Source organism: Euleptes europaea, chromosome 13 (genome assembly GCF_029931775.1).
Source record: "Euleptes europaea isolate rEulEur1 chromosome 13, rEulEur1.hap1, whole genome shotgun sequence".
NCBI classification, from domain to species: domain Eukaryota; kingdom Metazoa; phylum Chordata; class Lepidosauria; order Squamata; family Sphaerodactylidae; genus Euleptes; species Euleptes europaea.
Window position 1 is genome coordinate 12,027,862 of NC_079324.1, and position 13,323 is coordinate 12,041,184.

Here is a 13,323-nt window from a genome sequence, read left to right on the forward strand (position 1 = left end):
TGTGGGTTTTTCATACTGTGGCCTCATCACAATGCACTGAATGACAGGTATTGAAAAAGGGTGCCTTCCAAGTTCCCTGGCATCTACCATCCCTATTTGACCTTGTCTTTCTTAACACTGCCCACCTCCTACCATATAAGCATGCATCTGGGTTCATTCCTACATAATGGGGGAGGGGGGTTCATTCCCCGTTCCCTCCTGAGTTCTATTCTTCAGAGGTCCGAAGCACCATGACACGCTTCTCACCACACTTTCCTCTGCATTCTCTTCCGTCACACCGAGTTCATCTAGCAGGGTACGTTTGGTTAGTAAAGTCTGGCATCGTTTCTCCCCCCTAGCAAAGGCATCGCCTGTCGGATTTCACCACCTCTTCTGAAGAATGCACAACGTTTGGGACAAACCCGCTCTTCACCCCTTCCCATCCTTCTTGGATGGTGATTTCCCCCCTTTTAACCAGCTCGTATATGTCTCGGGTGAGGTCGGTGAAGGCCTTCTCCACGTTGATGGCATCCCGGGCCGAGGTTTCGATGTATTTCATGCCGTAGGCAATGGCCAGTTTCTCTGCCTCGTGCCGGGTGACCTGCCGTTGTGTGTCGAGGTCGCACTTGTGACCCACCAACACAAAGACGATCTGGTAGGGCTGGACGTGCACTTTGGTCTCTTCTAGCCACTCGTGGACATTCTGGAAGGACCGGCGGTTTGTAATGTCAAAGAGCAGCAGACCCCCAACTGAGTTCCGGTAGTAGGCTCTGGTGATCGATCTGAAACACAGCAAGAGCCCGAAGGGGGCAAAGGCCTTTTAAAGAGGAGAATGCTGGTGAACACACATGAAGCTGGCCTATAATGAATCACTGATGGGCCCTTGGCCCATCAAAGTCTGTATTCTACTCAGGCTGGCCGCGGCTCTCCAGGGTTTCAGGCACAGATCTCTCCTACTACCTGATCCTTAACTGGAGATGCCAGGGATTGAACCTGGGACCTTCTGCAAGGCAACCGGATGCTTTACCACTCAGCCACAGCCCCTCCCAAATTGCAAACTGTCCTTTTTCATTTGCATTTATCTGCCTGTGACTGGGAATGCAGCTTGCACAAGCCATAGTAAAACAGATGGGATTGGTACAACACAGATATCACGTACAATCACCCCCTTCCATTGTTCAATTTAAAAATTCCACTAGACCGCCAAAAATTGATTCAGACAAGACCCCCGCCTTGCTTTTAACTTCTCCAAGGCTGTATCTTTCAAGTGTGATATTTAGAGAGGCAGCCCCTCTCTTACAAGAGACCAAAGTCCCAACCCTTCCCAGGTGGCAGCTTCTTCCTTTGCAGATCAAAGCTCAAATGATGAATCAAACCAGCAATGCACCCACATTCAGGTAAGCCAGGAATTTACCTCTCTCTGCTACTCCACCAAGCTTTGCAGAGTCTGTTTCTGTCCCACATCAGATTCCCTCTTGGTTGCATTGATCTGCTCAGTCTCTGCTAGTTCAGTCAGCCTAAAAATCCTTTCTTTGGAAGGCCAGAGTCACTTGGAACTATTTGGGTTGGATGCAGCTCGATCTCACCCGATTCCCCTCCTAATCCCACAGCTGCTGTTCCGCGTGGTTTTTGCCCAGGCATGTCCCATGATCCATGTCCCATGATCCCCAGCACAGATATTTGGGTGGTCAAACCTTTCTACCTTGTTCTCCAGTGGAAAAGCTGGTTGGATCCAACACTTTTGTGTCACATGGCACCTCGCCACAGCCCACTGAGACGGATGTCACTGTAGGGTGTGTGAGGCAGAATGATCCACCTGTCACATGGCAGAAATCTATGGAACTCCATGGCTTCTTGGTTCAGAGGCTCACGGGGAGCCCTAGAAACAGAATGTAGCTTTGCAGATGAAATACACATCGTCTTCTCAATTAGCAATAGACGAGTGTCTTCAAGTTGCAACCTACTCATGGCGACCCCAGGGCCGTTTTCAAAGCAAGAGATGAGCAGAGGTGGTTTGCCATTGCCTTCCTCTGCATACCAACCCGTTTTCCTTGGTGGTCTCCCATCTAGCTACTACCTGTTACCAATCCTGCTTAGCTTCCAAACTCTGATGAGAGCAAGCTAGGCTGGGTTGCTGACCCTATAAGACCACTAAAATGACCTGGTTGTACCAATGAATGTACTCCATGGACTCGATACCAGCGTGGTGTAGTGGTTAAGAGCAGTGAAGTCTAAGCTGGAGAATTGGGTTTGATTCCCCACTCCGCCACATGAGTGGCGGAATCTATCCTGGTGAACCGGGTTGGTTTCCCAAAGCCTACACATGAGGCCAGCTGGGTGACCTTGGGTGAGTCTCAGTTCTCTCCGAACTGTCAGCCCCACCTACCTCACAAGGTGTCTGTTGTGGGGAGAGGACGGGAAGGAGATTGGAAGCCAATTTGATTCTCCTTAAAAGATAGAGGAAAGCGGCATATAAAAACCAACTCTTCTTCTTAGTCCAAGGGGCTCTTTGGTTCAACAGACTCAACGGCTCCTACAGATCTAGATGTCTTTGGCAGTTCTGGGCTTCCCTCTGATGAGGCTTCTGATGGCTGGCTTATGGAGGGTTTCCCATCGGCTTTGAGGCCTACCTCTCCTCACTTCCTAGCAGGCCATTCTCCTAGCAACAAGCCTTTCTCACCAGGACATAATTAGGCATGAAACATTCATTGCCTCATAGCTGTGCTTTTAAAAGAAAATGGAAACAATGGAATTTTAAAGAGAGATAGTGGGACAGTTGAAACCTGCAAGTCACAGCACTTGGGAGCAGATTCCCACATGCTTTTCCTATCAGACTAGGAGGGCTGAGGAGAAAGTTGACGGCACCACAGGGGAAAAAAAGGGGCAATTTTCTGAATTGTGTGCACAGCATCTCGTAATGGAAACGCAAATCGAGCAAAATTGTTCTTTCTCTTGTACTGAGTTGTCATGGCCCAGACTTCAACAGGCGAAGCATCATCAGAGGAAGAGCCAGAGCAGGGAGAAATAATGGGCATTGCACCTCAGGCAGCTGAGAATGCAGGGCAGGGTGAAGGACAACAGGTAGGAGTAAACACCAGCCCTGCTGAGGATTTGAAGGTAAACACAGAATCACCTCCTTCGGCACAACCAGATGCAGCTGTAACTCCACAGAAGCAGGACCCACCCAGCTCACCTGAAGCCACTCAACAGCACAGGAAAAAAGGGAGAATGGAGTTACAAAGTAAAAGGAGAAGTGCGCACCTACAGACACTAAGAAGACGGCTCCAAGACTGTGAGTTGTCTGAGGCTGAGAACTAAGGCAAAGAGAAACAGCTTAAAACCATGCTTGGAACAGACAGACGTTGCGAAAGCAATTGTTGCAAAAGGATCTCTGACTTTTGTTGTTGACGCTACTAGACATTGATAAACGGATTTCTGACCCTGTGGACCGGACTTTTGACTTTGCCTCTGCATGCTGACTTTATCTTGGTTTTCAGCTCCTGGTGGGACCCCCCCTCAATTACTGCATTCCTGAACTACTAACAGCCTGCTGTCAAGACCAGTAGCAGGCAGTAACCCGAGACGACCTGGCCTAGCACATGAGTAGTTACATGTTGGGCTCCACGGCACAATACCATCTGCTTATCAACAAGTTGTTTACACACACCCTCTTCTACAACAGTGTTCAGGGCTGCAGATCTAGTTAAAAACAGCACCAACCTTACAACTTGAGGACAATATCCCAGGATGCATTTCTCTGGAAAGGAACTATGAGCTTTAGGGAGTACAGGAAGTCCTACTGGATATTTCCATGGTGAGATACGTAGTTATGGGCCAGACCAGGGGTCACCTTTTCAAGCCTGTGGGCACCTTTGGAATTCTGTCACAGGGTGGTGGGCACAACCTTAAAATGGCCACTGTGGGAGGCAGAGCCAACCACGAATACAGAGGAAGCCGAAGTGTGGGGAACAAGAGGAACAAATATTTAAAACACTGGGAAAGAAGAGTCAGAGAAAGAATACAACCAACACTGTTGAGGCAGCTGTCTACACAGCCAATCGGATCTCCAATGGGCAATCAGAAGCTCTACTGGGTAGGAACCCACCTGGCCCCACCCACTTTCTAAAAATATTTGGCAGGTGCCATGGTTCCCCCAGGTACCACGTTGGGGACCCCTGGGCAAGACAGAAGCTGCCTCTTTGTACCCAACCCACCTATGGTGGTGGGGCTCTCATTTGTAACCCGAATTATCATTGAATGTTGAAAGCAGAGACTCTTGTCAGTATGCCTGGTCACGCCTTTCCTAAATGTAATGGGCCAGATCCTCAGCCAGATGATGAAGAAGAAGAGGAGTAGGAGTAGGTTTTTGTATGCTGATTTTCTCTACCTTTTAAGGGGAATCAGACCGGCTTACAATCTCCTTCCCTTCCTCTCCCCACAACAGGCACCCTGTGAGGTAGGTGGGGCTGAGAGAGTTCAGCAAGAACTGTGACCAGCCCAAGGTCACCCAGCAGGCTTCATGTGGAGCAGTGGGGAAACCAACCCAGTTCATCAGATTAGAGTCTGCCGCTCACGTGGAAGAGTGGGGAATCAAACCCGCTTCTCCAGATTAAGAGTCCACCACTCTTAACCATTACACCATGCTGGGTGTGTTTTTCACAGAATCCCAGCCACAATGGCTCCCCTGGAGTGGATCCAGCCATCCTCTAAGCAGCCTTCCTCCCACTTAAGTGGTTCTTCCTCCAATGGAAGTTGGAGGAAAACCCCTTAGGCTGGAGGAAGATCTCAAACTTGAGCCAACATGAAAGGTGGAGGTATTTATATTTTAATAAAGGAATGAATAAACTAATCCACTATGCCCCGTAGAGTGGTAGGATCGGAGTAGGATCCACCCTACTGCCAGTAGTGGGCATCCTTGTGGGAAGCAGTTCCTGAAGAAAGAGACTGTCCCATGGTGTGTAGGCCGTTCTTCGCTTGCAGGGCTGTTGCCGCCCACTAAAGACCCTGCAGCTACTTCACTCTGCTTGATGGGGATCAGTACGCACTCAACACGCATGCAGGAGGTCTGTGGGAATGGGAGGGGCTGACTTGGAGAGCCAGCATGGTATAGTGGTTAACAGTGGCGGACTCTAATCTGGAGAACCGGGTTTGATTCCCCACTTCTCCACATGAGCAGTGGATGCTGGACCAGGTTTGTTCCCCTACTCCTACACATGAAGGGTGACCTTGGGCTAGTCATAGATCTTTCTGAACTTTCAGACCCACCTACCTCACAAGGTGTCTTGCTGTGGGGAGAGGAAGGGAAGGAGATTGGAAGCCAGTTTGAGTCTCTTTAAAGGTAAAGAAAAGCAGGGTATAAAAACCAACTCTCCTTCTTTTACCCTGGTGTTGCCAATGCTGGCTTGGGAAATTCCTGGGGGTGGTGCCTAGGGAGGACAGGGTTTGGGGAGAGGTGGGGCCTCAGCAAGGTATAATGCTACCCTATGAAGCTTCCGTTTCCTCCAAGGAAAGTGATTTCTGTAGTCTGGAGACCAGTTGTAATTCTGGGATCACTCCAGGCCCACCTGGAGGTTGGTAGCAATCACCTCCCCTAGCCTGAGTGGCTACAGTATCTTGGAAGAGAAAGACTTTTCTTGGAGCCCATGACTCAGTGACAGAGCCTCGGCTTTGCACGCACCAGTTGGCAGTTTTCATGAAGGTACCTTGACTTGGGTAACAGAAGTAGAGGAAGGCCCTTTATGCCTGAGACCCAGGAGACCTTTGGGCCAACTTGGTGCAAGGCAACATGATTCAAAAACAGACTGATTTTTCAGTTTGGCAACATCTTTCTATTTTACAGTGCAGTCCTAAGCAGAATCACACCCTTTGACTTTCGCAGACGTAGATGGGTGTAACTCTGCTTAGGACTGCGCAGAAAAGCTGCTTGAATAGCATTTTTGGTATAAAATAATGAAAAAATTACAGAAACAGTTTGGGCTGCATCCTTTACACCCACACTGTAAAGATCCCCCCCCACACACACACACATGCTTTTGCTCTGCCTTTCAAATGTGTGTGAAGCGTGCACACATTTCTCCCTCTCCTTTTCTTTGTGCTGGGTCAGAAATAAGTGCCGAACTCTCTGCAGGGAACATATTTTGTTAACCTCACAGCAGGAAAGGGGAGGTCTTCACATGTGCTGACTGGCCACTATTCAACCTGCAGGTCATATGCACCCATGGCAGTTTTGGGTTGCTGCTGCCATTGTCCTGAAATTCATAATACGTATGTGTGGGTGGGTGTGGGGGATTCCAGTCCTCAGTGAGGGACAAAATTTGGAACTGTGTTGGCTCAATATTTCAGGGGTTCAAAAAACAGGCCTGAAAGCCTCTTTATTTCTTCAAGGTCTGGCTCAAGTCATTCACGTCTGGGGGAAAGAACGGCTTCTGAGCCGCAGGAGGGCAGAGGAACGTTCTCTGGAGTCTGCGGTACAGTCCTCTCAAAGAGCTGCACTGTCTTGGAATCCGCATGTTTGTCTGAAGAAAAGGCTGCGCCAAAGAAGCCTCTTGAAAACGTGGGGCGCCTGCAGATGAGAGGCCGGGAGGCCCTCCTTCGGTTGTAGCTAAGCTTGGAGAGGTGGGTGGGAGGTGGGCCCTGGCTCAGCCAAGGGGGCCAGCTCAGCATCTCTTTCTTGCAGTGCTGGACCGGGGGGGGGGCTTTCTGCCTGCGGTGGGCTTCTCTGAAAGTTGGCCTGAAGAACCCCAGGGGGGCAATCTAGGAAACCCAGGCCGGAGTGTGCCCCCCCCCCACTTTCAGCAGCTTGCCTTCTGCCCCCTGTGCAGCTGTTTGAAGGAGGAAACCCCTGGGAGCTGTATGGGGGGAGGGAGAGGTGGCCAGCACTGCGATGCTACCTCCATCCCCTGACCGGGGGGGGGGGGTTTCTTGCCTTTCCCCCTCCGGCACACGGATATCAGGAATGACAAAGCAAGATCCGAGAGTCGCCCCCCCCCCCGCCCGTGGCACAATGGAACCGAGAGCTCCTCTGCGCATTAGGAGGGTGCCATGCCGGGCTGCAGGGAGCCCCCCACCCCGGGGTGCGCGCTGCACGGAGCCCCCCCCCACCCACCCCCGCACCCACCTGAAGCGCTCCTGTCCGGCGGTGTCCCAGATCTGCAGCTTGATCCGCTTGCCGGGCTCGATCTCCACCAGCCGCGAGAAGAAATCCACGCCCACGGTGGGGTCGGAGACTTGGGCGAAGCGCCCCTCGGTGAAGCGGCGGATCAGGCAGGACTTGCCCACCGTGGAGTCCCCGATGACGATCAGGCGGAACTGGTACAGCCAGATGGCCTCCATGCTCAAGCACCCAGCCCGCCCGCCCCGAGCCTGCGCCGCGCTCCCCGGCCACTGGGCGGCGCCCCGGAGGCGCGCTCCGCCCGGGCCCGGCCGGCCGCCCCGGGGGGAAGCGGGCGCGGAGGGGGGCGGTCCCTTGCAAGCCCCCTCCTCGATAAAAAAGCGCAAAGGATCGAGCGGGGGGGGGGGCAGCCGGCCTCCCAGGCCCGGATCGGCGCGCTCGCGCTCAATGCGCCAATGCAACCGCCCCCACTAGCCCGTCGAGCGGCCCCATGGCGCCTTTTGCAACGGCACGGGCGGGACGGGGGGGGGGAGGACTCCGAGTGCGAATCAGGAGGGCCGCCCCCTTCCCCCCGGGCGGTGGGCCGGGGGGCCGGCCGCCCTGGGGCCCGCTTCCACCGCCCCCCTCCCCCGGGCCCTGGGCTCAAGGCCCCAGGCCGCCGGGCGAGCGCGCCCGCTGGGAGGCCGCCGAGGGATGCATGCTGGGCGGAGGCGCAGCGGGAGGAGGGAGACCGAAGGCAGGCCCGAGGCGGGGGGCCGGGGTCGCCGGGCGGCCCGCTGGGTGGGTGGGGGGTCGTCCGGCCGCCCCGAGCGGCGAGGCCTTCGGGCCCCGATGGAGCGGCGGAGGGATGCGGGCGAGGGCGGCGCGCGGCGGCTGCAGCAGCAGCAGCAGCAGCATCAGCACCAAACAGCCTGACTCATCATTGGCCTCGGCGGCGGCCGTAATGCCCCCAGTGCAGGCGCAGCTCCCGCCTACCGCGCTGCTTCGAAAAGCAGCGCCCCCCACAAATGACACGGGGCGAAGGGACCCGCCGCTCTCCCGGCCGGCAGGGGGGGCTCTGGCAGCCGGGCCGGTCCTGCTCAAGGGGGGAGGTTGCCAACCTCCAGGTGGTAGTGGTGGGAACGAAACAGTGCGGGCGGTAGTCTCCAACACATCTGTGCGTGAAGCAGTGCAAAACACACACAAACGACCAGGGCTACTACAAAAGCGACTATCAAGGAAATGCAAAATATACGCAAAGCTATTCACGATGTGACAGCACTGTTCGATAAAGCACAATGGCTCTCTCCGACGAAATGGGAAAGTCCAATGCTAGTCCTTCACACTGTCCTGCAGTGTGACTCCTCGGAAGATGCCGGCCACAGCTGCTGGCGAAACGTCAGGAAAGAAAAGACCAAGGCCACGGTCGCACAGCCCGGATCACCTACGAGAATCCAATGCTAGTAATTGTAAAAGTCAACGTCTGCTGGAACACCTCTTGCTGCTCCAAAAAGGTGACAGAGGGAACGCTCTCCCGGACTTTTGGAGCGCTTTCACCAATTATTTGGCTTCATCAGCCTCAGCTATAAAGGTTTAAGCCCACCAGTATGTATTCATTCGTTCTGGGAGGGTCTTCAGGTTGAATTCAAAAGTTTCCGCTTATTATTTTTGATACTATTGCCTGCACTGTTTTGTTCCTACCATTATTAATTAACAGTGAAATTGAGTTTTTCTTTGGTTGTAACCTCCAGGTGGTGGCTGGAGATCTCCCACTAGGGTTGCCAGGTCCCTCTTCGCCACCGGCGGGAGGTTTTTGGGGCGGAGCCTGAGGAGGGCGGGGTTTGGGGAGGGGAGGGGCTTCAGTGCCATAGAGTCCAGTTGCCAAAGCAGCCGTTTTCTCCAGGTGAACTGACTTCTATCAGCTGGAGATCAGTTGTAACAACAGGAGATCTCCAGTTAATACCTGGAGGTTGGCAACACTATCTGCCGCTATTATAGGGTTGCCAAAGCTTTGTGGCAGGAGATGCGGGAGGCCACCCCAGACCTTGACCCCATGGCTGTCGATGGACAGTCACCCTGAGTGGAGGCACGGCCCCCAACCCCACCCCAGGACTGGAGGGACCCTCACCCGACAGACAGCCCCCCCCCAGCCAGGCCCCCATGGCACCCGAGTGGAAGGGGGCATCCAGGGACCAGAGTCCATCCCTCCAATAAAGCCATTACAAGCTGCCTCCTTGTGGCCACATCTCTTCCCACCTCGGTGGACCCCCTGAAGAGGGGGCAGGGTCTGCCGGTGTCCGAGCTCGGAAGTGCAACACAGGAAAGAACGCACCTCTGCTGGACCTTTTTTCGACTTGAGTCTGGCTAAAAGCATCCCACCACCGGGGCAAGCCATGGGTATGACGCATCTGATCAGATGGCTGTTCCCAACCCCTTCAGGCCCCGGGGATCCCAGCTTCATTTGCATAGGATGTCCAAGCTCAAAAGATAGCCAGACCCCATGAGGAATGGATGAGTGCCAGTGGTGGCACCTGTGCGGCTGCGGAAGACTGACATGTCATGGCGGCCCGAGTCCTGGGGGAGTTGGGGGTCAGTTGCACATGGGGGACAAACCTGGTATCCTCTGATTAGTCGGGGTGGCCCCAGGAGGGGAAGGCTGTCAGGAAGAGACCAAAAACGGACAGCTCCACCTGCATGCAGTTGTCCGTGATTCTGGCTGAGAGCTGCCAACGCTGCAACGCCGAAGCACTCCCATTTGACCTCCCATCTCGCACTGGAGACCCAATGAGAGCTGGCCAGCTGCTGATCCTCAGCCTCCCAAGGCTCCAGCCACTAAGTGCTGGCCACCATTGCTAAGGTCCCAGGGGCTAACATGCCCACTTCAGAATACTTCTGGGGGTCCCAGGGGCTGTCATCCCCTCCCTAGAACACTTCTGTGAGTCCCAGGAGCTTTCAATCCCCTCGGGGGGCTGTCATCCCCCCTTCAGAACACTTCTTAGGGTCCCAGGGGCTGTCATCCCCCCTTCAGAACACTTCTGGGGATCCCAGGGGCTGTCATCCCCACCCTAGAACAGTTCTGGGGGTCCCAGGGGCTGTCATCCCCACTTCAGAACACTTCTTGGGGTCCCAGGGGCTGTCATCCCCTCCCTAGAACACTTCTGCGAGTCCCAGGGGCTTGCCAGTAGGGTCTAACAGTTCCCTACTGGCAAGCGTGGTGTCATTAATTCCTATTGGCGAGTGTGGTCTAATAGTTCCCTGTTGGCAAGCGTGGTCTTATAGTTCCCTACTGGCAAGCATGGTGTCATTAATTCCTATTGGCAAGCGTGGGCTAATAGTTCCCTATTGGCAAGCGTGGTCTAATAGTTCCCTATTGGCAAGCGTGGTGTCATTGTTTCCTATTGGCAAGCGTGGTCTCTACTATTTCCAATGGGTAAGCATGCATTCTCTATGGGCAGTTATGTTTCCTCTATGGGCAAGCGCTGTTCCTAGTTTTAGTACGTCCCTGGCAACCCTACGCTTTACAACCAATCTCCAGGTAACAGAGATCAGTTCAACAGGAGAAAATGGCTGCTTTGGAAGGTGGACTCTATGGCATTATATACCATTGAAGTCCCTCCCCTCTCCAAATCCCGCCCTCCTCAGGATTTACCTTTCAAGTCTCCTGGTAATTACTAACCTGGAGCTTTCAACCCTATCAAAGGGGGAGGCCAGGCATAAGCCATTCATTGGAAGATACATTCAGAAGAGGGAAGGAATGTGCAACTCCAATTATGTTGGGGGGTTTGGGGGGAGGGAGACTTTTACAGAGAGCCAGAGTGGTTTAGTGGTTAAGGTGTCACACTAGGATCTAGGAAATCCAGGTTCAAATCCCCACTCTGCCATGGAAACTAGCTGGGTGACCTGACCCTGGCTAGTATTTGGATGGGAGACCTCCAAGGAATACCAGGGGCGTGACCCTGAGGCAGGCAAACTACCTCTGAATGCCTCTTGCCTTGAAAACTCTATGGAGTTTGCCATAAGTCAGCTGTGACTTGATGGCAAAAAAAGAAAGTCTACATTTTGACCAACTCAGGACAGTTGCATTGTGGAGATGCCATTTTGTTACCATTTAAACCCAAAGTTTTCATTGGAGTCACTTGAACACATGAAGCTGCCTTATACTGAATCAGACCCTTGGTCCATCTAAGTCGGTATTGTCTACTCAGACCGGCAGCGGCTCTCCAGGGTCTCAGGTAGAGGTCTTTCACATCACCTACTTGCCTAGCCCCTTTAACTGGAGATGCCGGGGATCGAACCTGGGATCTTCTGCATGCCAAGCAGATGCTCTACCGCTGAGCCACAGCCCCTCTCCATTTTCTCTTAACCCGTTTTCTGCTTCATAACCCTCCTCTTCCATCCCTGCACCTCCCTTTTTACCCCACAACAGAGCTCCCGTTTCCCCTCACTGCGCCCCACCCCATCTGTCTGCTAGGCCACCCTTTTCTCTTCTTCCCCACCCCACTGCCGGTCTCTCGCCACTCGGTCAGAACACAAGCGCCTGACCAGGTCAAGCCGACTGGCCCGTCTAGGTCAGCCTCCTGTTCCCAACGGAGCCTAGTCAGATGCTTCCAGGACATCCACTAACCCAGGTGGGGTTTTTTCTGTAGGGGGGGAAATGGCGGTTAGTCCAGTTCCTTATGTGGGGCAATATCCCGGCACTCGCTTGTTGTGGGATAGACCCCCTTTGTAAGTCAGCAGAGTAAAAACAGCCAAAAGGTAAGTGGAGGAATATAAACAGCTCATGCATGTAAGATAAAAGATAACTGTATTTAATAAAAGATCATAAAGTTCTGTAAACAAACAACATTCTCTCCTTAAGAGGCTTGTACTGTTCTTATATTCAATTGAAACACTGTTACTACTTCATTGTGTGAGGCAGAGAGCTAACACAGTTGTACAGACAGACTTCTTTTTTAAAAAATATTTTTTTATTTTTTCTTCATTTAATATATCTATAAAAACAATATAATAATAATAATAAAGAGAAAAACAAATAGTATTTCTAATTTCTAATTTAACAATCAATTGACTTCCCCCTCTCCCTCTTCCATCTAAAATTAAATTGTAAATCTTTTGTGAACAGAACTAATCCCAATATTATTTTAATTAATCTGTTCTAGTCATATCCAACATTATGAAATCAATGTCTAATATAAAAATTAATACGAAGTATGAATAAGGGATTAAATCAATGAGTATCCTTTAAATGGTCCCGATAAAAAATAATTTTCACAGTACATTCTCCAAGCCTCCCATTCCCCCCAAAATTGTTCATTTTCATTCTGATTTATCAAAGCTGTAAGCTTCGCCATCTCGGTCAATTCCAGCATCTTTTTTATCCAGTCTTTTTTATCTGGTATCTCAACTGTCTTCCATTTAGCTGCATATATCAATCGAGCAGCCGTGGTGGCATAAATCAAAAATGTTCTATGAGTGAAGATAGTATCCGGTATCATACTTAATAGCATCATTTCAGGTGTTTTAGGAATATTTTGTTGTAGAATCAACCTTATTTCATTATATATCATCTCCCAATTTTGTTTTAGCTTTTTCACAAGTCCACCACATATGATGAAAAGATCCTATTTCTTTGTTGCATTTCCAGCAGTTTGGTGACATTGAAGCATTCGATTTTGCTCATTTCTTCGGTGTTAAATACCATTTATACATCATGTTGTATACATTTCCTCTTAATAGTTGCGAAGATATAAGTTTCAGGTCTCTCATCCAAAGCCTTTCCCATTTTTGTAACTTTGTCTCATGACCCAACATTGTATCATGACCCAACATGACCCAACTAATCATGGTAGGTTTTATTCGTTCTTGTTCACAATAAAATTCTAACAATACATCTTGGAAATAAGATGATCATTTGTACCCAGCAAAAGTTTCTGTAAAATTGATTTAGTTTTAGAAAGTACAGAGAGACTTCTGACAGGGTCTGAGTCTGAGTCCGTACAGAGTGAGTCTGACAGTTGGAAGTGTCCGTTAGATTGAGCCAACTGCCACCTGAAGGGAGGGGCCGACTCCACAGGAGCGCATAGAGTCAATCAAACTAGGCCCTGCGTTACAGCCAACATTTCCCACTCCGAGCAGCCTCGGCATCTGGTATTCGCCGGTATACTGCCTCTGAACGTAGAGGTTCCATGCAGCTGTCATGGCTAATAGTCCTGGACAGACCAAGCCTCAGTCCAACAGCTGGCTGCTTCCAGGGG

The 13,323-nt window shown here is 51.7% G+C and overlaps 1 protein-coding gene across 1 annotated transcript; it reads right to left on the minus strand.

Annotated features, from left to right (window-relative positions):
* Positions 1-242: 242 nt before the first annotated feature.
* Positions 243-7,311, minus strand: RAB39B (RAB39B, member RAS oncogene family). Its single transcript, XM_056859882.1, has 2 exons — positions 7,097-7,311; positions 243-761 (listed from the first exon to the last, which is right to left on the minus strand). Exons 1-2 carry the CDS (start codon positions 7,309-7,311, stop codon positions 335-337), a joined length of 642 nt encoding a protein of 213 aa, XP_056715860.1. The 3' UTR covers positions 243-334.
* Between the last annotated feature and the right edge of the window lie 6,012 nt (positions 7,312-13,323).